The 21,933-nt window shown below is 39.6% G+C and overlaps 3 protein-coding genes across 3 annotated transcripts; 1 reads left to right on the forward strand and 2 right to left on the reverse strand.

The window, feature by feature from the left end:
- Positions 1–268: 268 nt before the first annotated feature.
- ercc8 (excision repair cross-complementation group 8) lies at positions 269–12,163 on the reverse strand. Its single transcript, XM_072681518.1, has 12 exons — positions 11,759–12,163; positions 10,687–10,782; positions 9,633–9,734; positions 9,275–9,398; positions 8,700–8,781; positions 7,508–7,576; positions 7,211–7,277; positions 6,016–6,119; positions 5,435–5,559; positions 3,056–3,253; positions 2,395–2,490; positions 269–728 (listed from the first exon to the last, which is right to left on the reverse strand). Exons 1-12 carry the CDS (start codon positions 11,833–11,835, stop codon positions 666–668), a joined length of 1,203 nt encoding a protein of 400 aa, XP_072537619.1. The 5' UTR covers positions 11,836–12,163; the 3' UTR covers positions 269–665.
- Positions 12,164–12,229: 66 nt separating this feature from the next.
- On the forward strand, positions 12,230–15,300 carry ndufaf2 (NADH:ubiquinone oxidoreductase complex assembly factor 2). The gene is made up of 4 exons (XM_072681519.1): positions 12,230–12,432; positions 14,018–14,107; positions 14,424–14,464; positions 14,603–15,300. Exons 1-4 carry the CDS (start codon positions 12,318–12,320, stop codon positions 14,840–14,842), a joined length of 486 nt encoding a protein of 161 aa, XP_072537620.1. The 5' UTR covers positions 12,230–12,317; the 3' UTR covers positions 14,843–15,300.
- Positions 15,223–16,478, reverse strand: smim15 (small integral membrane protein 15). The gene is made up of 2 exons (XM_072681520.1): positions 16,408–16,478; positions 15,223–15,833 (listed from the first exon to the last, which is right to left on the reverse strand). The coding sequence occupies exon 2, from the start codon at positions 15,789–15,791 to the stop codon at positions 15,567–15,569; it is 225 nt and encodes a 74-aa protein (XP_072537621.1). The 5' UTR covers positions 15,792–15,833; positions 16,408–16,478; the 3' UTR covers positions 15,223–15,566.
- Positions 16,479–21,933: the final 5,455 nt, after the last annotated feature.

Raw genomic sequence — 21,933 nt, forward strand, 5'->3', positions numbered from 1 at the left:
GGTGTTTTAGATGTTCTGATGCTGAATGTTCTGGCACGTATACATAAAACGTTAAGATTAAGAAGGTCGTATTGGTACGAGTGTCACCGCACAGTAGACTGTGAACCACAACTGTCTGTGGTAAAAATCAAACCATCTAAGCATACCTGTCTAAGCGACAGACATTTTTTTCCCACTCTGCTGCTCAAAGCAAAAGCCCTGATACTACTTACTTACTTGGTAGTCAATGAAAGCAGTGGTTATTAATACACAAATTCAGCAATTTTTGTTTATTATTATTATTTTTTTTACAAAGGAGTAAATGACTAAAAAACATCATATAACACTAAATTAAAGTGTTATTGGTTTTGTACTTTTCACAGTTGCCTTTCAAATAATACGGCGAAATCTAACGGTAAATCTGACCGGGGTGCCCAAACTTTTGAATGTCAATTTATGTACATACATACATAAATACATACACACTGTAACATACTTGTTTCAATAGTACAACCAACAAACTAAGTAAAACATGGTAAGTCATAGTGCGTTCACTAGTTTGGAATTCTTGGTATGATACCGTAATACAGTACATTGAGTTGTAGTACATAACCTCCCCGAGGCATGATCACCTCTGAAAGGCTCTGTGACCGTTGCATTATTCAAACTTCATCGTTTAATCTCATTTAATCTTCATCACTGCTCCAGGCATCTTCAAAAGCAGGATTAACTGCAGCGTTGGCCCCACCCTGTACAGAAATGACATGCTAGTTTACACTATACAATATACAGACAACATAGAAGACATATTCCACTGTACAGCTTATGCACTGCAGTGCGCTGCTCAAAAGTAGCATCACTGCGAATCTCAAAGACAATTAAACAGAAATGTAATGCTTCTAGTGTGTGGCTGTTTTTTTTTTTAAGTGGAACAGGTATAGCAGGACCTGCTGGATGGCTCCAGAGATCTTAACTCTATGCCCGGGAAACCGGAAAGGGAAAGTGAACTGTGAAGTATGCGACGTGAAGACTTGTTCGTCTGCAGGGTCCCCCTGTGCGTCACAACTGAAAGGTGCTAACAGTCTGAATCAGATCTAAGCTCTTCTATTAGGTACGTTCTCACAGTTACAACCTACAGCGTCAAAAATGAATCATTGCATCACATCAGCAAAAGTTCATTTTAGTTAATTATTCTATGCCTGACATAGTTAAAGGCTCTTTTTGGTCCCAATTAACATTTGGTAAAGAAGGTGACACAATTGTTCATTTTTTATTGTTTATGTGTTTTATATGAGAGTTAAAAGCCAATATACAAACATTTCATGCAGCTAATTTGACACCTGTAACACTAGATTTTTTAACACAATTCATATGCTCAATAGGGAGTTGCTGACCAAAGTAAAAGTAACAAGTGAACCCTAAAGATTTGCTTCACATCAACCAGCCTAATATAAAGTAGGCCCTACTTGTGCTGCCACAACAGATCTGACCATTCGAGGCATGGACTCGACAAGACCTCTAAAGGTGTCCAGTGGTATCTGGCTTCAAAAACTGACTGTTTACTTGCTGCCTAATACATACCACCCCTTGACAGATGCCACTGTAAATGAACATAATCAATATTTTTCACTTCACCCGTCAGTGGTGCAAAAGGTTGATCAGTGTAGATGGTAAGTTTGTCACAGAGACTTGGCTCATTAGAAGCTCATAAAATAAAGGTGCACGTAAATGTGTCCTCTGCATTTAACCCATCTGTGGTAGTGAACACACACAATCACACACACTAGTGAACTAGGGCCAGTGAGTACACACACACCCAGAGCGGTGGGCAGCCAACTCCAGCGCCCAGGGAGCAGAGAGGGTAAAGGGCCCAACAGTGGCAGCTTGCCAAGCTCGGGAATCGAACCCACAACCTTGTTATCGACAGCCCGGCGCTCTAACAAAAAACTGTATGTGTATTTCGACAAATACTGGCCAAGAAACGCATGTTTTAAAAGTGAATCAACTTACTAATGACAAGATCATATTAAGAAAGCCTTACATTTAAAATGTAAAGTATGTCTGTTTAAAGGATAACATCCCATTGGAGTTCATCTAATCTCATCTGAAGGAGAAATACGCAACAGGAGTCAATAGGTGATGGGGGCCCTAGAAACCACATTTAGCTCTACAATATAGCTCTCTCAGCGCCTGAGAGGTGAAGAAAGGTGATAGCACCAAACAAGTAATTCAACATTCCCCAGTCACATTGTACATCATGTTGTGCACCCTTATCATCCTAAATTATTTGTATCAAGAGGAGTAGGTGCTGTTGGATGGGTTTCATAACAGATATAGCACTGCAGCTGAAAATGATTAAGAACCCTTGTCTGCTGAGATACAGTGGATTGATTCTGTGCCTGTGATTTGTCCTACCTTTACAGTGCCAGCCCCCTCATCCTCAGTGTCAGGTTGACGGAGCACAGGCACCCACGCCAAGATGTTACAGTCCTTCCCACCACTGTACAACTCCTGACAACACCACACAAGGGACACAGAGGAATAATGAGCGAGTGTTCTGTCTGGACAGAGTCTGGTTACAGTTTCTTTGTACACTGTGATCCCTAAAGACGAGCTGCTAATGTGTGTTCCTGGATCAAATTTAATTTGGGAAAAGGCAATCATTCCAAACACAGGCCTAAGAGGTGGAGTCTGATGCAGAGCTTTGGGGAAAACCCAGTGGGTGCTATTTTACCAGATATTCAATACACCAAACAAACAAAAGGGGTAGTGAGGGAGTGCTGAATGTGATTTAGGAACCCAATTATAATACACTTCCCTGGTCCTAGCTCTTATGAATAAATAGGCTAATCTACACCAGTATATTAACATCTTTGTTATATGTTTATTTAAATCAATTTTAAATCATTTCAGATTCTTCCAATGACCCTATAAGTGTTTTCCTATTTAAAATTCCTTAAATTAACAGGAGCTTTAAACAAAGAATACATAAAGAGCACAATCAATATGTATGCCCTACTGTAATGCAAAATCAATCACTTAGCCATTCTCTAGACATTCTTTTGGTTCCAGTTACCTGATAGTCTGGGTGGAACTCACAGCAGTCTACGTTATTATAATGCCCCCTCAGCATGGTGACCATTTTACCAGTGTGAAGGCCGTACACTGCTACAGAGCTGCCACATGGCACAAAGACAAACTCTGGACTGCAGCCTCTTGACACGGTGAACTTCACACCCTTACGACTCTCGTTAACCACCTTCCCGTAGTTTACCTGTGAAAAGCAACACCAGTTAGAATAATGTGCATGCAACATGGCAATAATTCACTCAATGTCCAAAGATTTCAATTTGATTTTAAGTTGTGTCCATTGCTGACACAGATGTGCAAATGCACACACACAGCTTAGTCACTGTAGACAAGTATTGGTAATAGAACAAGACTCTCTGGAGCAGATAAAGCCCCCCAGCATTGAGCTGAAGAGGAGTGGAACTGTGCTCTCTGGAATGATAATGCTCCATCCAATACTTTTGAGACAAGTTGGGGATTTGGGGAGGATGAGGTGAGGTTTTGATCATCCAACATCCTGACCTCACTAATACTTTTGTCACTGAATGCAATCAGATCCTCACAGCAATGCTCCAAAATCTAGTAGAAAGCCCCTTCCCTGGACAGTAGAGACAGTTACCCCAACAAAAGCAGGATAAACTCTTTTTAATATCACATTAAAAGGAGTGTGATTATTAAAATGATTTTGTCTATTAGTGTATATGAAGATACCTTAAGACATTTTAACATACATATTATTATGTATATTGTTGTTATTTAAAATGCTATTTCAATTGTTTTATTTAATTTACTATGCATAATTTTATCCAGTTCAGCAGGACCAATTATGTTCTCTCAGAGCATCATTAGCATACAAATTCATGATTTCCAGATAAATAGACAGAGTGAAAACCTAGCTATGCCTCAACAAACACTTTTAAGCCCCTTCGTAATAAAACATACAGGTAATTAATATATATATATATATATATATATATATATAAATTTTTTTTTTTTTTTTTTTTTTTTTTTTTAAGATATAACAAGCAGATATATGGAAAAAAAAAACATTTATCATACATCATATTGCTCAGCCCTAGTTAAAGTTCATTTGAAACTAATCTTAGGCTACATAATAAATTACAACTCACAAAAAGACTAAGCAGTGTATAAAATACTACAGACACGAGTAAGAGACAATTAAGAGATGAACATGAGATGTATGAAACGATCATAAGTGAATTTAGGAAGCTGTTGTTTTATTACTTTTATTATTAATACTTTAAATGTAAGGCCAACCATATATCGGCATTCTTACTCAAAGACTACGTGTTGATCTACATGTTTTTTTTTTACCTAAATATCTTCTTCATCTTTTTGTCACAAGGAGACAAACAGACAAAAAGATGGTATCTCAGCTGTGAAAAGAATGACAAACTGACATCTTTGAAAGGCACTGTCTCTGAAGAAACAATGTTCAATGTTATGTCTTTAACTTTGAATTTAGACTCTTCAGACTTCTACAAACATTTGTGAAAGAATGGATCGCTCTCAGGAGCTCAGTGAATTCCAGCATGGTACCACAATAGGAGGTCACCTGTGCAACAAGTCCAGCCGTGAAATTTCCTTGCTACATAATATTCCACAGTCAACTGTCAGTGGTATTATAACAAAGTGGAAGCGATTGGGAATGACAGCAACTCAGTCACAAAGTGGTAGGCCACGTAAAATGACAGAGCAGGGTCAGCGAATGCTGAGGTGCTTGTGCGCGAAGGTTGCCAACTGTCTGCAGAGTCAATCACTACAGACCTCCAACCTTCATGTGGCCTTCAGATTAGCTCAAGAACAGAGAGCGTAGAGAGCTTCATGGAATGGGAATGGTGTGGGGTTGTTTTTTAGGAGTTGGGTTCGGCCCCTTAATGCTTAAACACTTAATGCTTCAGTATACCAAGAGATTTTCATCAATGTCATGCTCCCAACTTTGCAGGAACAGTTTGGGGACGGCCCCTTCCAACATGACTGCTGACTAGTAACTAGTGCACAAAGCAAGGTCCATAAAGACATGGATGAGTGGATGTGGTGTAGACAAACTTGACTGGCCTGCACAGAGTCCTGACCTCAACCTGATAGAACACCTTTGGGATGAATTAGAGCGAAAACTGCGAGCCAGGCCTTCTCCTCCAATAACAGTGTCTGACCTCACAAATGCTCTGGAAGAATGGTTCCCACATTCCCATAAACACACCCCTAAACCTTGTGGAAAGCCCTCCCAGAAGAGTTGAAGCTGTTATAGCTGCAAAAGGTGGCCCGGCATCATATGAAACTCTATGGATTACAAATAGGATGTCACTCAATTTCATATGTGTGCACTTTATTTACAGTGTCTGCACCTACAGCCTCAGCCTACCAGTGTGTTCTCGCCGGTGGCGCTGTTCCACAGCCGCATGCGGTCATCTGTGCCTGTGGTAAGGAGATAAAGTCCGTCGTCGGTAAAGCACAGGCCGTTCACACGTCCATCATGGGCTGTGTTCACTGAGGAAAGAGGAGACAAAATATTGAGAAATATTATATTAAATAATACAGAAAAAACACCGATATGAAAAAAATGAAATAACATGGGGATATAAAAGGACTGGATTTTGGAAACACACTATCCACAAGGCCAGGCTTGTAGTGAAAAGCTTAAAAAATTATAAATAAAAAGATAAATATGTTTACAAATCATTAATGGTTTATCCTGAATCATTTGTTAACATAAGTTATTATCTGACAAGGATAATAGCACAGTGTTAATGTTTCTATGGCAATATTTTGGTCAAATATGTAAATGTTTTTTTAAGACTGAAAAGAATCCCTGAAAATGTTGTGAACCTAACTACTACTAGACTGTAAAACAGCACTATAAGCTGCCACTTATAAAAAAAATGTAGGCCTACAGTACAGGATATATAGTAAACTAGCATCTACAGCTTTAACGTCTGATCCTACCTGTTTCAGAAGAGGCCTTAGACTTGTCCCCGTTGTGCTGGTCTAAAGTAAAGAGGCTTCCAGAGGCTCGCCGAATGTCCCAAACACGCACCCTGCTATCAGCACTGAGGCGGAGACAAGGCACAAACTACATTACCCATGATCCCCTTTTAATCACACAGAGCAGAAAACGTATAGGTGTCCTTATCAAGTGTTCATTATTTCTATATTTTAACTCCAAACTCCAAATACCTACTGCAATCCTGCTGTGACAGATGATGTTGCTATGATTGCTTAATTGTTTTTCAAGCAGTTGAGAGACACTGTAATAGTCTCATAGGACTAATTAGCTATTCCCTTTTGCTAGAGAGCAGGTGAGCTTCTTAACCACCATACTTTGTAGGTGGACTCAAATTCAGCACAGAGTGTAACATCAATAAAATCAACAAATTACCCTTTAGCACAATCAACATGATAAATAGATATCACCCTTTTAAGCACACTCCAAATATTGTATTAGGTATGCTGTGCCTTAGAATGAAAACCTGAAAACCTGCAGATACACTGGCTGAACACCCCTGCTATGATCAAATTGTAGATACACTAAACTTCTCTAAAGAAGTTTGGGACACCTGCTCACTGATTGTTTCTTCTTCTTCTTAATCCAGGGTATTTTATCCTACTTTTATCCAAGAGTTTATCCTACTTTTGTTGGAGTAACTGTCTCTACTGTCCAGTAAAGGCTTACAACATTTTACAGCATTGCTGCAAAGATTTGACTGCATTCAGCGCCAGGAGCTTAGTGAGGTCAAGTTATTGGATGATCCCTATCTCACTTCATCCCCAACTCCCCAACTCATCCCAAGTATTAGGTGGAGCCCCCAACCAATATTCCATTCTCAATATTGGGGAGCTGTATATCCCTCGAGCCCACCCAGGAATTAGGCATGGTGCCAATAGGTTCATGTTAATCTGCTCTAGAGTGTCTTATTCTATCGGCAATACTTCTCTACAGGAACTAGACAAGCTCTGTGTGTGTATTTGCACATCTGTGTCAGTAATGGGTGCAACTTAAAGTAGCTGAATGCATTCATTTGAAGGGGTGTCCACAAACATTTGGACATAGTGTATCTATATAAATATATTTTTATAAATTTATGTTTTGACATTTAAGTACATTATATAAAATTAAGGAACAGAGGGTGACAGGCCTTACCTGGCAGTGGCCAGGATGTGCTCATAGCGTGGAGACCACCGGACAGAGAGTACCTCCCCTCTGTGACCTGACAGATAAACATCAACACAAACCTCCACAAATTAATAAAACAAAAGCCAAATGTCTGCATTTCTTTTAGATTACTTTTTCAACAGTTTTTCAACACTGTTTTGGTTAAAAATATTGAGACGTTGCAGGTAAGAATAAACTTTTTTTTATCTATAAAAATGAAATGTATAAAAGTGATCTGACATCACCTTCACTGCCTTTCCTCCAGCCTCAGAGTGCATTACTCACCCTGTAGAATGTGAATGCGTGAGCCGGACTTCAGATCACACAGCTGGACTTTAGGGTCTTTGGTACCAACTGCCAACACAGAGCACAAAGGAGACAATTGAGAGTCTTAAACAAACTGAATATTAACAGTCAAAAGCCCTCAAATACCCTGAAAGAACCAAACAGAGATTTGTTGTCATTCTGTTCTGTTGTCATTGTAAGATTGTTTCTTTATGTAATAGAATAACATTCTTCCTCCATCCTAGTGTTGTCCAAAATATCAATAAAAAAGGAAACTGGAAATTTGAGCTTATGCCAAAATGTTTGATTTTTTTTGACAGTATTGATACTACCGATCCATATCAGAGAAAATGAAAAGGTTTCTGCATTGAGCGCCTCTTTGTAAAGATGTACATGGCTTGTACCTATTCATAATTATATGCTGCTTTTGGCTCCCATTGTCAATACAATGCTGGTGGGCAACTGGCATTTCTGATGCACTGATCACCTTAAAGGCTCTTGCTGTGTATGTGTGTGTGTGTGTGTGATCTACAGGTAGCTGTAATAATTGATTGCAGTCGGTGTAATCTGCTTTCACAAAAACTACACTTACATAAAGAGGCATAACACAATACCAGCTAGTCTTTAAGATACATTCAGTTCAGTGGGATCAAGAAACTGTCCAACCTGTTTGTTGAGTTTGTCAGAGACAGCAGAAATACATCAGTGCAAATGAGAAATGGGAAATATGAATTCAAACAAAGGGGAGATACTCTTTTTTTAAGCAGACATAACTCAAAGATAGCTCATTTTAATGTCTGTAAAAACACCAATTCTATATCTACACGTCATTATGGAATGTCCAAACATATCCTCAGAATGGTAAATGCAGTATTGTAGTAGTGTTAGAATAAAATAAAGAGAAGACTGAGGCAGTGGCTGAGTGTACAAAATCAGAAGAGAGAAGTAACAGAGATATAATCATGAAGAAAGGAGAATAAGTGAGAAGACAAAGTGAGAGAAGCAAAAGGTACACAAAGGTTTATAACTAGCTTTTCCTGCTCTGGCACACTTGTTGGTGCACTGAATTCCTCTTAAGTCTTGTACCATTGGAGCATGCCACTTATTTTTCCATCTACCATTCGAAAACACCTGCAGCCCTTTACTTTGTTTGGGCTTTTGATGAATGGAGAAAAACACTGAATAAACACACCTGCTATAAGACTGTGTTTCCTGGCAATAGGTGACATATGGTGGCAGTAGACATTCCCTTCGAACTGGAACACTTCAGCTGGCTAAACCAAACATGCAGAATAGTCCTTATTTTTGTTTTAAAAGAGACATTACATCTAAACGCATTTCCTAACAATGTTAAGACTGACAGCATTCAAATTAATGGCATTAGAATTGGACACAAGAGAGAGAGAATGTTGTAGAAGCAAACCCATGAATGTATTTACATCTGTCCGTCGGTTACAATGCAAATGACAAATCATACACTGGTGGCCTTTAGCTCGGCACACGCTTAAGATAAGAGATATCTGACACCCCTATAGAAGGCTCTGTTTGAACAAGAACCACACATTGCCCTGGCAATTTAACGTGGTGAGTGGTGCGTCATTTGTAAAGCAGTACAGTATTATATCCACTCTACTGAAGGATCACAATGGTTCTCCAAACAATGTGTCCTGCTAGTGCCTGTGATTATACTGTGTATCCATGACAAGACAGAATGACCAGCAAGCCAAATTATGTCAGGGGAGTTACAAAAAAAAAGAGAAAGCAGACCTTTAATGTTTCTGTGTCCCACACTTTCATGGTTTTGTCAAACGAGCTGGACACAAACATGCCAGTGTCATGAGGATACCACTGTACTGTCTCCACGCTGAATTTGTGTACATAACGACTTGATCTAAAAACAAACAAACAAACAAAGAGCATCTATTCATATGCATCAGTCATATGTTTTATATCTGCAATAGAATATGCAATTATATGTACAGAAACCGAAATCCATCAAACAAATTTAAATTATTCAGCAATCCACCTGCCAACAAAAACACAGGGCTGTATGCGTTAATAATGATTAGGGAAATACTGGCACCCAGTGGTCATTAATCAGAAGACATAAGTACAGCAGGCCTACCTGCCCACAGTGCAAACTGCTTTGCAAGTGTAATGTGGCTTCTTGGTGTTGTTTTCCAGGTCATAGATCACAATGACTCCATCTGAACCCCCTGACAACATGCTACAAGGCAGAAATAAAGGTTAGACATCGCTCATTCTACTGAAGCATGAGAAGACATTTAGAATAAGTATATTAGAATATTAACTCCTGACATGGCAAGAATAATAACTAAAGAACATGCTACTATAAGCATTTATCAGCAAACGACAGGTAAACATTGTGCAGTTCAAACAAGCTGACACGTCAATCTAGAGACTCCTTCCTTACAAAGTGGTCTCATTTAAAGTGGTTGGTATTGTGGATAACAATACCGGCTTCTCTGTGGTAGACTAGGGTGAGATTCCCTGGCTGGGCAAACACAAGACAACCGACAAGAGTGCCTGGGCCAAACTACTAACACTACATTTGCCTACCTGTGTAAGGTAATTCCAATGTCAGTCAATCTTAATATGAGCATTAGACTAATGGCATAAATGTAAATACAATGACAAGCTCCATTTGGATGTGGTGATGTGGGGACAGTCATGGCCTAAAGGTTAGAGATGTGGACTTATGACCGGAAAGTATGAAATCCCAGATTGAGGTGCCTTTGAGCAAGGCATCTAATCTCCAATTGCTCCCTGGGCGCTGAGGTGCTCTGGGTTTGTTCTCACAGACTCACTAATGTGAGTCTGAGTCTTCATTGCCACTGCTATGCAATGGCTATAAAACGTCCTATAAATACAGGTCCAGGAGTGAAAAATCTCTGGAGTAGAGCGATATTGTTTTTTGTTCTGCAACCTATTGCAATATTTAAAAATACTGTAGTTCTCACCCTATTTCATGAGAGGTCAGTGATCCAATACGATATTATGAATGCACTCTGTGCTTGGAGTACAATAGATCCAAGATTGGAGTACAACAGTACTGAGCGGATATAATCTGCCTCACTGCACATCCCGCGATGTCACTATTGCACGTGTTCACTCTAGGCTAGTAATACACATTTTACTTGTAAGCAGGGAGGACTTACTATCTGCCTTCAATGACTTCAATGTCAATAGTGTTGATTCCATTCCCATGAATTCGCTCCACCTCTCTATCGTGATTTAACTCCAAACTCAGCACCCTACAACGACAAGATCACTTGCATTATTGGTACCATCATCATCATAACAATATCTGTGCAGTCAAGTAAAAGGATTTCAGCATACACTTGTTTATATAAAAACATAGTAGACATCTTACATAGGGATTGGATTAGGTTAGCTCTTTAAAATCCAGGCACATTATGGGGGCAGTGGTGGCTCAGCGGTTAGAGCGCCGGGATATCGATAACAGGGTTGTGGGTTCGATTCCCGGGCTCGGCAAGCTGCCACTGTTGGGTCCTTGAGCAAGACCCTCTCTGCTCCCCGGGCGCTGGAGTTGGCTGCCCACCGCTTTGGGTGTGTGTGTACTCACTGCCCCTAACACATGTGTGTGTGTGAGTGTGTGTGTTCACTACCAGATGGGTTAAATGCGGAGGACACATTTCGCTGTACAGTGCACACTGTACAGTGACAAATACGTGCACCTTTACCTTTACATCATATTTGATACATATTTGAGTTTCTGAGGCCTCTGTGACATTGGTGTGATAATTAAAAAATGAACTCATTATTAAATAATATCTAAATTACAACAGTATACAATACATTAAATAAATACTGAGAAATTACATATATAAGAATCCTGCTTCCAGGTGAATTATTAGTGCACTGCGTGCATCAGAATATAGCTACATGGTTACAGATTTGTAAGCTTATTTGGCCAGTTTTTTTATGCAATTAATAAAGAATAAATAAATAAATAAATACTTTGATGTTTTAGCTAGTTATTGCTAGCATATTTTGGTTTACTTTAAAGCTGCTGTAATCAACTTCTGGTATATTAGCGCGAGCTACTATAGCTAAATAAGATACAAAATAGAAGTCATTCATTCAATGCGTTTTTAATGTAATTTTTTATTAATTAACTAATTGAACACACAGTCAAATAGACACAGACTTTAAATGGTTAGCTGAGGACAATGTTAGCTATATATAATGCAACAAATCCTAACCCACCTCCTTGTTGACTCTGCTCGTCTCAAGCGAACAGGCTCGTCCAGACCTATCTGTCGGGCTGTAATAAAACTCAGCATGGTTGTAAATATTAATACACAGACTCGACATTTAAATTAGAGTATTACTAATACTGCTGTTCTATAAAATAAGTAGCCTAGATAGCTAGCTAGCGCTATTTGGCTAGCTAGCTAGTGCTAGCTATATATCCCACGCCGTTTCCTATGTCTGTGAAACCCTGGTGTTGCACAGTTACTGTTTACACTATTCCTTAAAATCATAATATCTGAAATATCTGAGTATTAAAGCCGCTTCAGGTTTGAAACGCGACTCATTGTTTGCTATGTGAGGCTGCTCGAGTAAAAGTCATGCTGGTAGATACGTATGTCAACAGACATGTAACGCGCATTGTGATTGGTTAGAGCGATTTCAAGCGCCAATCATATTTGAGCTTCTTTCTAAGTGCGAGTGCAATGTGGTGTAAAACTCGCGGCGCTGCTCATGCTTGAACGTAGCCCAAGACGAGACGTTGCCATAAAACCAGGCTCAAAACGTTGTGCTAATGAGTCGCTTTGTCTCTCTGCTGAGGCGAACGTTTGGAGTAGTGAAAGAGCATGTTGGGACAGACCCTTTTGGAAATAAATACTACTACATACCCGAGCAGAAGACCTGGTCAGGTAAATGAAGTGGAGCATCACTGTAGCCACATTTCTAGACGCTTCGGCCTACCTTCCGAGTTTCCTGAGCTGTGTTATTCACAAGTGAAGCTTCTGGACTGAATTATAAGTCTATCATACTTATTCGTGTTGTGTGTTTCTCATTAGAGCTTGTTTTCATTTTCTTATTCCCCATGACTGTGACAGCACGTCTAACCTACCAGTAGGACCATTGCCCTTGACACCCCAGGGCACTGGAAGAGTCAGTAGCAGGACTCAGTGTTTATGAAATCAGTGTTTATGTTATTGTAGACACAAAGTTTTGCATGTATGTCTAAATTTCTTACATTTGGTCTGCTCTTCACACACAGTGACATAAAAAGTGTGGGCGCCCCAGTCAACATTTCTGTTATTTTTAATAGCCATGTGAGTAAAATGACATGATTTCAAGTAAAGTCAAGTGAAGTGGGTTTTATTGTCATTTCAGCTACTTACAGAGAACACAGTGAAACCAAACAACGCTCCTCCAGGACCCTGGTGCAACATAGACACAGTGCAACACAGTACAAGTGCAGACAGACAACACAACACAGTACAGACAGCGAATAATAAATAATTAGGGGTAGTGTGCAAATTCTGCAGTGTGTAATAAATATTGAGTCCAGTGAGGTAGTAAAGTTATTAGTGCAAAATGCTTTGTGCAAAAATGCTTCCCATTTTATCTGGGGTAAGTGGTTAGAGAGAGAGAGAGAGAGAGAGAGAAAACATGTAACAGAAAAGACATCAGTTCAGAAGTTGAGTTGTGTTGAGGAGTCTGATGGCTTGGGGGAAGAAGCTATTGCAGAGTCTGGTCGTGTTGGACCGGATGCTGCAGTACCTTCTTCCTGATGGCAGGAGGGAGAACGGTCTGTGTGAAGGGTGGGTGGAGTCATCCACAATGCTGGTTGCTTTGCGGATGCAGCGGGCAGTGTAAATGTCCATGACTGAGGGGAGAGAGACTCTAAGACTTTTTGCCTTTTATGCCTTTTAGAGAGATTTCTAAAAGGCATAAAGTTAAATATGACATGTTTAACATTTTAAGCAAGAATTTAAAAAACCTGTGTTTATACTATACTAAAAAAAGAAAAAGGGCACAAAGCAAAAGTTTAGGTACCCTGCATGGTCAGTTCTTATTAACATCCCCTTTGGAAAATCTCACAGCTTCAGAGCCTTTCAGTGCTTGTTTGCCCATTCTTACTTGCAAATAGCTTCTAGTTCTGAAGAAGATTCCTGGGACCTTCAGCTTGTGCATATTGAAGTAATTCATTGTGCTTGTTTCCAGAATTTGCTTATGTATCACTGAATCCAGTCCTGCAACTCTGCTAGCTTCATAGAGCTGCTTTATGTACATCAATGATTCAATCAACAAGCCAAACTAAGGCCTGACACCTTGCTAAATATAATCTGAGAGCTCAGATCTCTTGGGATACCTAAATCTTTACGCATCACTTTATGGTGTGGTAAAAATGATTGAACAGCTAATGATTTAGAAAGCATAAGCCATTGTGTACATTGCTTGATCTTGATCAGTTAACCTTTGTGTTTTGTCTTCCCTGGCTAATATAAGGACGGGTTGTTCGGGCTAGACGGTTTGTGGAGGCTGCCAGTCCATCAGAGTTTCAGTACATGGAAGGGAACATTCCCACTGAATGGGATGGTAATGCATTTGGCCTACCTACTCTTCACCTACAGGGTTTCCAGAGAGAAGTCTAATCTTCAATAACATTTGCCTTTCAATAGAATGCAGTGTAGTCCAGCATTAGACCCAGTCAGTGTCTGGCAATATGACTTATGATGAATTAGGTTGTAGAAATTACTGTATATGGTGTCAGACTAAGAAAGGGATTCTTTGAGAATTGTCCCTGTTAAAATACTTTATATGCATGCCAGCAGTGCCGTTTAGTGGAGGCAAACGCTTTGTTCATTTGAACAGATGAATTGATTTATTTACAGCTTTATTTTGTGTTTTGCAGCTTGGATTAGACATAGACGCAAAGATCCTCCCACTATAGAGGTATGCTTTTTATGGCATTAAATACATTTAAAACTTTCTTAGCATTTTACCTGGAAAATCGCATGTTTATATATTCATTAAAATATGTTGACCATTACAAAAGCATCTCATTTGCTTAACTTTGTTTGTACTTTGAAGGAGTTACTGAAGAATGAGCGTTACAGAGAACAAATCAAAAGCAAAGCCCTGGAGTTTGAAGAGCGTGACCTGGCCCTGCAAGCCAAAGAGTATGAGGAGGGACTAGTTGCCAGACCGTCACAAACCCAGATAAAAGGCCATGCTTCAGCCACACAGTATGGACAACCTCAAATCAGCGAGGACCCTGTTAGTACTGCCAATACATTCGAACCTGGATCCTGGGTACCACCAAAAAAATAGAACTTTAATGTCACTCAAGGGTAGGATTGTCAGTTGATTATTCTGGACGACTGGTGAGTGTACTGATATTTGCTGTAACTTAGTACTTTGTTAAATTATAAAGTTTGGGGTTTCTAGCTTTTACAGTTCCCAAGTAAATCCAGTACTCCGAGAGGTCTTGTGCAAGCTGTTCAAAATGTCCATATGCTCTTGTTGAAAGAATTCAGATGTGCTTTTGTGATTTTAGACACTCTGTCTTGGTAAACTTGGTAATTAAACCATCAGTATGGAACTAGTCCTTATTTATGATTGTATTTCTAAATGTGCAGTTGCAAATGTTTTAGTTCACATTTAGTCATTAATACGCCTATGTTAATGAAAAGCCACTCAAACATGAAAAATTAAGGATACGATTTTATTTAATAATGACAAAAAAAACTTCTGCTGTGGTGGAATTAAAAAAAGTAACATCAGAAGAATTGTTGGAATGCTGAGTGATGGTTTTGCAGTGAATTTCTCATGGTATGGATAATTCTCCAGAAAAACACTGCAGCCCTGCGATTAAGTACTCGTTTAATCAGCCGACACGACATGCACTTTCCAAGCGCTTGAGAAGGCCGATGTGAAGCTCTGTTTCACCCCAGGCCCCCACAGGAGCCTGTCTGGGCTCTGACACAGCTGAGAGTGGGGCCTTGTTAGACATGGGAACACACCTATTGATCTCTGCATCCCATGACATTTAAGTTCAGTCCTTTTTGGCTCTCTTGGCTTTTGCTATGTTCTCCTGTCGCTTCTGCTTCTTTTTCTGCTCGCGGTCCCTGGCCTCAATCATCTTTGCAAGTTTCCAGGAAAGCAGAGCACTAGCGATGAAAAGCGGGGTGAGGGCCAGAATGACCGTGGTGAGGAAGCCATATGGGTCTTTGGCAGCCCACTCCACTACATACTCTGCCCAGGCTTTCAAATCGATCATCTTCTGATGCGCACTGGAAGCCAATCAAAATGCTGGAATGAGCTGATGGGAGGGGAAATGGTAAAGGTATCGGTTAAACAGCAGTAAAGAAACCAAACCAACACAGCACGTCATTCACCAGAAATGATGCACTTCTATTTATCTGACATTAAACACATCATCAGCTGAATTTTGTGAGACAAGCACTACTGACTAATAATCATACATGCCATCTGACAGCTTACTGGAGGGAAGATGCAGTCACTGTAATGTGCACTGCACTGCTTTACAGTGATATGAGTGAACCAGCTAGCTGACATAGCTGGCTAGTTGAACTAATAATTTTATCTGCAAATGAAGTTAATAATAATAATAATTATAATAATTATATAAATGAACCAATGTAACCACCGATCATGTGACTCCTGCGCCCTGCCTTAAAGCCTCCTCCTCTCAAACACCAGCTAGCTAACTTTATTTAGTGAGCTAGTTAGCATTAGCTTGCTGGCTATTTAGTTCTGCTCGCGTTAAACGGTTAGATTATACTGCTTCCCGCACTGCCTAGAACCACCTAATATTTTCCACCTGATGCGAAAATATAACACAAAGTTCGTACGTTGCAGAGAAAAATACTAACCTTAAGAATAAAGAGTGAATAGTCGCTGACTCCGTGACTAGCCGCTCAACGTCAGCTAGCCACACTTACAATAGAGGCGGAAGTGAAGCGTCACCCGGACGCGCGGCGGTGGGCGGTAGTTGTAGTTTTTCCAGCCACTTCAGAAGATTTTTGTAGTCGTAGTTTATTTCGGTAATTATTCATAAAGTCCCGGAGTAAATACACACATAAAATAAACCAAAAATCATTCAATTATTAGGAAAGGAAACAACATTAATCAAGGCTGAAGTTTTGGCTTTTTTGCCCAGTCTTGTCACTTGTAGAAATTCTAATGGAGGGCTTAATAATGTTCTTCTTGTTCGCGTTGCTTCTGTCTTTAGGCTACTACAACGGTTGTAAAAGCACAGAGCCAAGCGTGTTGTTCATGAGGACCGGAGGGGAAGCTGTAAATCTTTGGAAAACAGTGTTTGGCTGTCATGTACTGTCCATACTGCCCACTGGAGGGCAGCAGACTCCCACTAATAATGGTAGACACAGGAGGCACATCGCTGCTGTCCAATGAAAAACATGTATCTCCAGTTACTATTTTGGAGATACATTTTTTTATGTTCATTTGGTGTTTTTGGCTATTAAAATAAAATAAGAGCTACATATTAAATTATTTTTGATTTTTTTTTTATATTTGTGTAATGTTGTGCTTATGTATATGAGGTTTGTAATTTCTAGTATTTAGCATCAGTTTTAATATCTGTACTCTATGCATGCCATTTTCCTGTGCGACCATATGAGCAGGAAGAACACAATATAAGCACAAACCCCTCTGATGGGAACAAGAAAAAGATTACACAATAAAATGCTTTAAGACGAATGCTTTATTTAGTGCACCTTCACATACTCCTCTTTTATACTGATTTCCTAAGCTGTGCAGCTTTATAACATTATATAATTTGAGCTGACTGCTTTCTGGTTTTGCCTATGTTGATGAATGAATTTTGCTTGTGTGTAACCTCATTTACTGTACATCCTAGAGAATTACACAGCAATTGAGTCCTTGGTGATCAATGATTCAAGATGTCAAATTCTTTGGTTGATCCCCCATTCCCTGTCCAACAGCTCTCACCGCACAACCTTTACTTCCTTGCCCTGTGCTAGAAATTACACATAAACAATCTGGGCAATAATACAAAACACTTGTCTGTTGATGTAAAAACTAATGGACAGTTCAGCATTTGCCAAAAAAGGATACGAGTTTCCTTCCCCTACAGACAGTGAGGAAAATGGGAAGAGATCAAGAGCAACTGACAGATCACAGTTTCTGAACCACCTTCATGACCAGAGGCCTTTCCTAGGCTGAATTTCTTTAAAACTACAAATAGAGTCTGATCAGACAGGGCTAGGTATGAGACAAAGACCAGATAAGAGTTCAATTCTCATTCACATGAAATGGCATTCTGAAAAATGGCATATTAAACAGCTATTTATATTCACTACATACTGACTTAGTTCTACCATTTACTCATTTTGGCATTAAACAGCTTGAGAGTTTAAAGAAAAAGTGGTCCAGTGTCCTCTTTGCATTTATCCTTAAGCTAGAAAGGAAATGAAGGGGTACTACGGAGTGTCATTCTACCAACCTTATGCACCCTTCATATAATCTCACAAAACAAGAAAATGAAAACCTTTTTAACATGTTCCCCAGCACATATAGAGGACTCGGTCTTGAAGTTTGTTCAACCTGGTATAGGTGGACCACACTGGTTTCCACTCTAAACAACCCCCCCCCTCCATTTAAAATCAAATCCCATTTGTCACATTACACCGGTGTGAAGGTGAGTAAAAACGGTACTGAAACAGGTGCAGTGCGAGTGGGGAGAGAAGTTTGAGGGCTGTGTGACTGAGCATAGGAACAGTTCCAGTGCGTTAGTGCAGGGTGCAGAGTGTTTGTATGGGGTGGAGGTGTGATGGCACTGGAGATAACTTGTGGACTGTGGACAGGTACACTGCGCTACTGATCAGCAGCCCAATTGCTTGAGGGTAAAAGCTGTCTCTAATCCGACTGAGTACAGTCCTCATCCTTCTGTAGTCCTTAATAATCCTTCCTCACTTTCTCATTTATTCATCAGGCTGGTGTATAAATCCAGAAGGTTTGGAAGCTGAACCCGGATGCTGGGCTGTGCACACCACCCCCTGAAGCTTTCCACTCAAGAGCAGTACAGATCCCGTACCAGGCGGTGATACAGTCTGGTGCAGGCAGCATCTTACCACTATACTAACAAGGTACTTGCAAGCTTACAGAATTGAACAAACCCAAAGACACTTAAATGAAGGCACTGAACTTTTACCATGTTTATTACTTAACTTCAACAAACTGTTGAACAGATCCAGAAAGTTACAACCTCATTTTATCATTAAGACAAGCCAATAAAACCAAATTCTGACCCTGGGTTGCCTGAAGCTGCAGGTCAGCCAGCATGATTGGCTGATTAGATAATTGCATGAAGGAACAGGTGTACACGTAGGTGTCAATACACTGTATAGGGGAGTTTCTGGTATAAAGTCAGGGTTTCAGAAGAACAGTGACTGCTGCAGTGCAGACAGCATTACTGTATACCTGAAATAGATTTTGCTTTACATGACAGAAAACAAACAAGGATTATTTACTTAATTGTTTAATGGGTTCAATTGTAATACAGAATTGTAATAGCAGAAACAGTTCAGATGTACTGCATTTCATATGAATTAAACTTCCATCAAGTACAGATTTCAGAGTTAGTGGCAACTTCACATTACAACTGCAAAAACTAAAAATCTACAGTAGAAATGTCCAGTAGTGCAGGTAATCTCTGCTGCATTCCTAGCATGTCAAAACAGATTGTCAGTTTCAAACTCTGAAAAACAGATTACAGCTGACCAAGAAACTAAAGCACAAACAGTTATTTTTTTACAAATAAATATTTAAACAAAGTCTCATTTGCTTAGTCCACATAAACATGCTAAACTTGTATTAAAACATGCTAAAATAAAAATAATAAAACCAAAAATTAAGCAAGTAGCAAGCTAGAGTAATGTACATTAAGCAGGATTAAGGGAGGAACGCAGCACCACACCACTTTTAAAAATCACTGTTCGAAGGGTCTGTTCGAAGGGTCTGTTCGACTCGCCAAGACCCTTGGGACACATCCAGACCCTTTATTAACCTTAAAATGTTACACAGTCCACAAAAGTATTTATAACTCTAAAAAGCACCAAATGGTAAATAAACCATAACTACTCATACCAAAACCAACTGTAACTCTCTCCTACTGCATGGTTTTAAATACTTCACCCAAAAGACATAGAAAGAGGGGTAGAATACAGATGGACATCAGGGCAATAACACCAGGGAAAAAGCCACCACCTCCTCTACTTGCCCTCCAGCACACAAAGCGAGCGTAGCTACTTCTCCATCAAACGCATCAACTCCAACACTCTTTTAATAACAATCTACAGCACAGCACTAACTACAAACCTGGGCTCATCTACTCATCTACTTATTTGACTCAACTTAATCACCTGCTACTCCATACAATCTCCTTTTAGGCCTTCTCACCTCCTAGAACACAGAAACCTCTGATTACTAATAATCTACACCTGTTAATATTCAAGTGATTGGGTCATGTGATCATTGGAAGCTCCAAAGGGAGTTTCCCTATCATCCCCTACACCCTTTCAAGCCAGCCAGCCATATTCTCTGAGGTAGCTTAAATAATTACACTTTAGTTAGTGCAAGCTAACATTAGCTAGCTGGGCGAAGTGTTCACACTGTGGTTTAGCACCTTTGCTTAGCACCATGTCTGTCATATCTTCACATCATTTTTGGGTTGTATATTGACTCAAAAGGAATCTGTGATTCCTTTTTTAATTGATTTTGGGTAGATTGGCGTTTAAAGGAGGTGTGTGTAATACACTGAAGAGTTTTTTTTATTACTAGACCATTCAACAATCAGTTCCATAAATTAAATACATTATTCTATTATGGAAGTGGTGGCTTGGTGGTTAGAGCTCCAAGCTATTGAGTTATACCTGGGCTCGGCAAGCTGCCACTGTTGGGCCCTTGAGCAAGGCCCTTCACCCTCTCTGCTCCCTGGGTGCTGGAGTTGGCTGCCCACTACCCTGTGTGTGTGTGTACTCACTGCCCCTAGTTCACTAGTGTGTGTGTGTGTGTGTGTGTGTGTTCACCATTACGGATGGGTCAAATGCAGAGGACACATTTCGCTGTACATAGTACAGTGACAAATACTTGCACAAAGGAGACACTTTAGTTAAATTGGAACAAATCATGTGTCTAAATATTATTTTTTGACCTTGATACTTAGATGACCTTGATACTTGATACTTGATAAAATCTAAGGCTCCTTAGATTTTATGGTATAATAGGGTCATTTTTACAGCTGGAAAACATTCGATTCCTGAGGAGTTGTATGTTAGGTACTTCAACAGCATGCACAACATACACAATGTATGTAAACCATCACCTCAACTTTAGATAACTAGTTCAGGCAGCTTGTCTGCTGTGAGATGTCATGAATACAACATAGATTTTTAAGCTAATTAAAACATTATGAGGATGGTTATCCAACTGTATTTTTTAAATTGGCCAAATATTTAGGGATTTTTGTACATTTATAATTCACTGAAACCCTGCAAATGGCTTGTCCGAACGTCACCGCACTGAAACATACTGACTGTCCTGGATTTCTGAAGATAAAGGATCAGTTATTACAAGATTAGAACAAATTGATATCAGTCATAAATCTTTTAAATTAACATTAGCTCAGCATACATATGATCACCTAAGACTTTTGCCCCCATGTATGTTTCATGCCTGCTCATTCATTCCAAAGCAAAGTGGAACATCAATTACTCTGAAATGTTAATCATTCACAGGACAGTTTCAGATGTTAATCATGTGATGCTCATTCACAAGGACCAACACATTAAGACAAGATGTAGTGCCAGTTAATGTGTAGTCTTGCTTGTCAATAGACAGACGTGTTGTGTCTGTATAGGGAGGGTTTTCCAGTGCAGTTTATTTGGATTGTCTGGGTTGTTTTTGTTGACGATGTTGTTTTTGGGTTCGATGTTTCACACATTCTTGCTTTATGTTTATTAGACTCTCCTAAAAACATGTTTTTAGACATTGACACAGTGCTGTCGTTTTACCTCTGTACATCACCTCAGTAAAGTTAAACTGAAGCAATCCAGGTTAACTCTAGGAATTACAGCCATTTTTACAGGCTCAAAAGAAAATGGACAAAAGTATTGGGACACCTGCTCATCCATTGTTTCTTTTGAAGTCAAAGGTATTAAAAAAGAGTTTATGCTGCTTTTCTCAGAGTAACTGTCTTCACAGTCCAGAAAAGGCTTTCTACCAGATTTTGGAGCATTGTTGTGAGAATGTGATTTGGTCAGGATGTTGTATAATCACCACTCAACCTTTTCCCCAACTCCCCAGCTAATCCCAAAGGTGCTTTACAGCTCAACCCTGAGGGACAGTATACCCTTCTA

Source organism: Salminus brasiliensis, chromosome 6 (genome assembly GCF_030463535.1).
Source record: "Salminus brasiliensis chromosome 6, fSalBra1.hap2, whole genome shotgun sequence".
NCBI classification, from domain to species: Eukaryota; Metazoa; Chordata; class Actinopteri; order Characiformes; family Bryconidae; genus Salminus; species Salminus brasiliensis.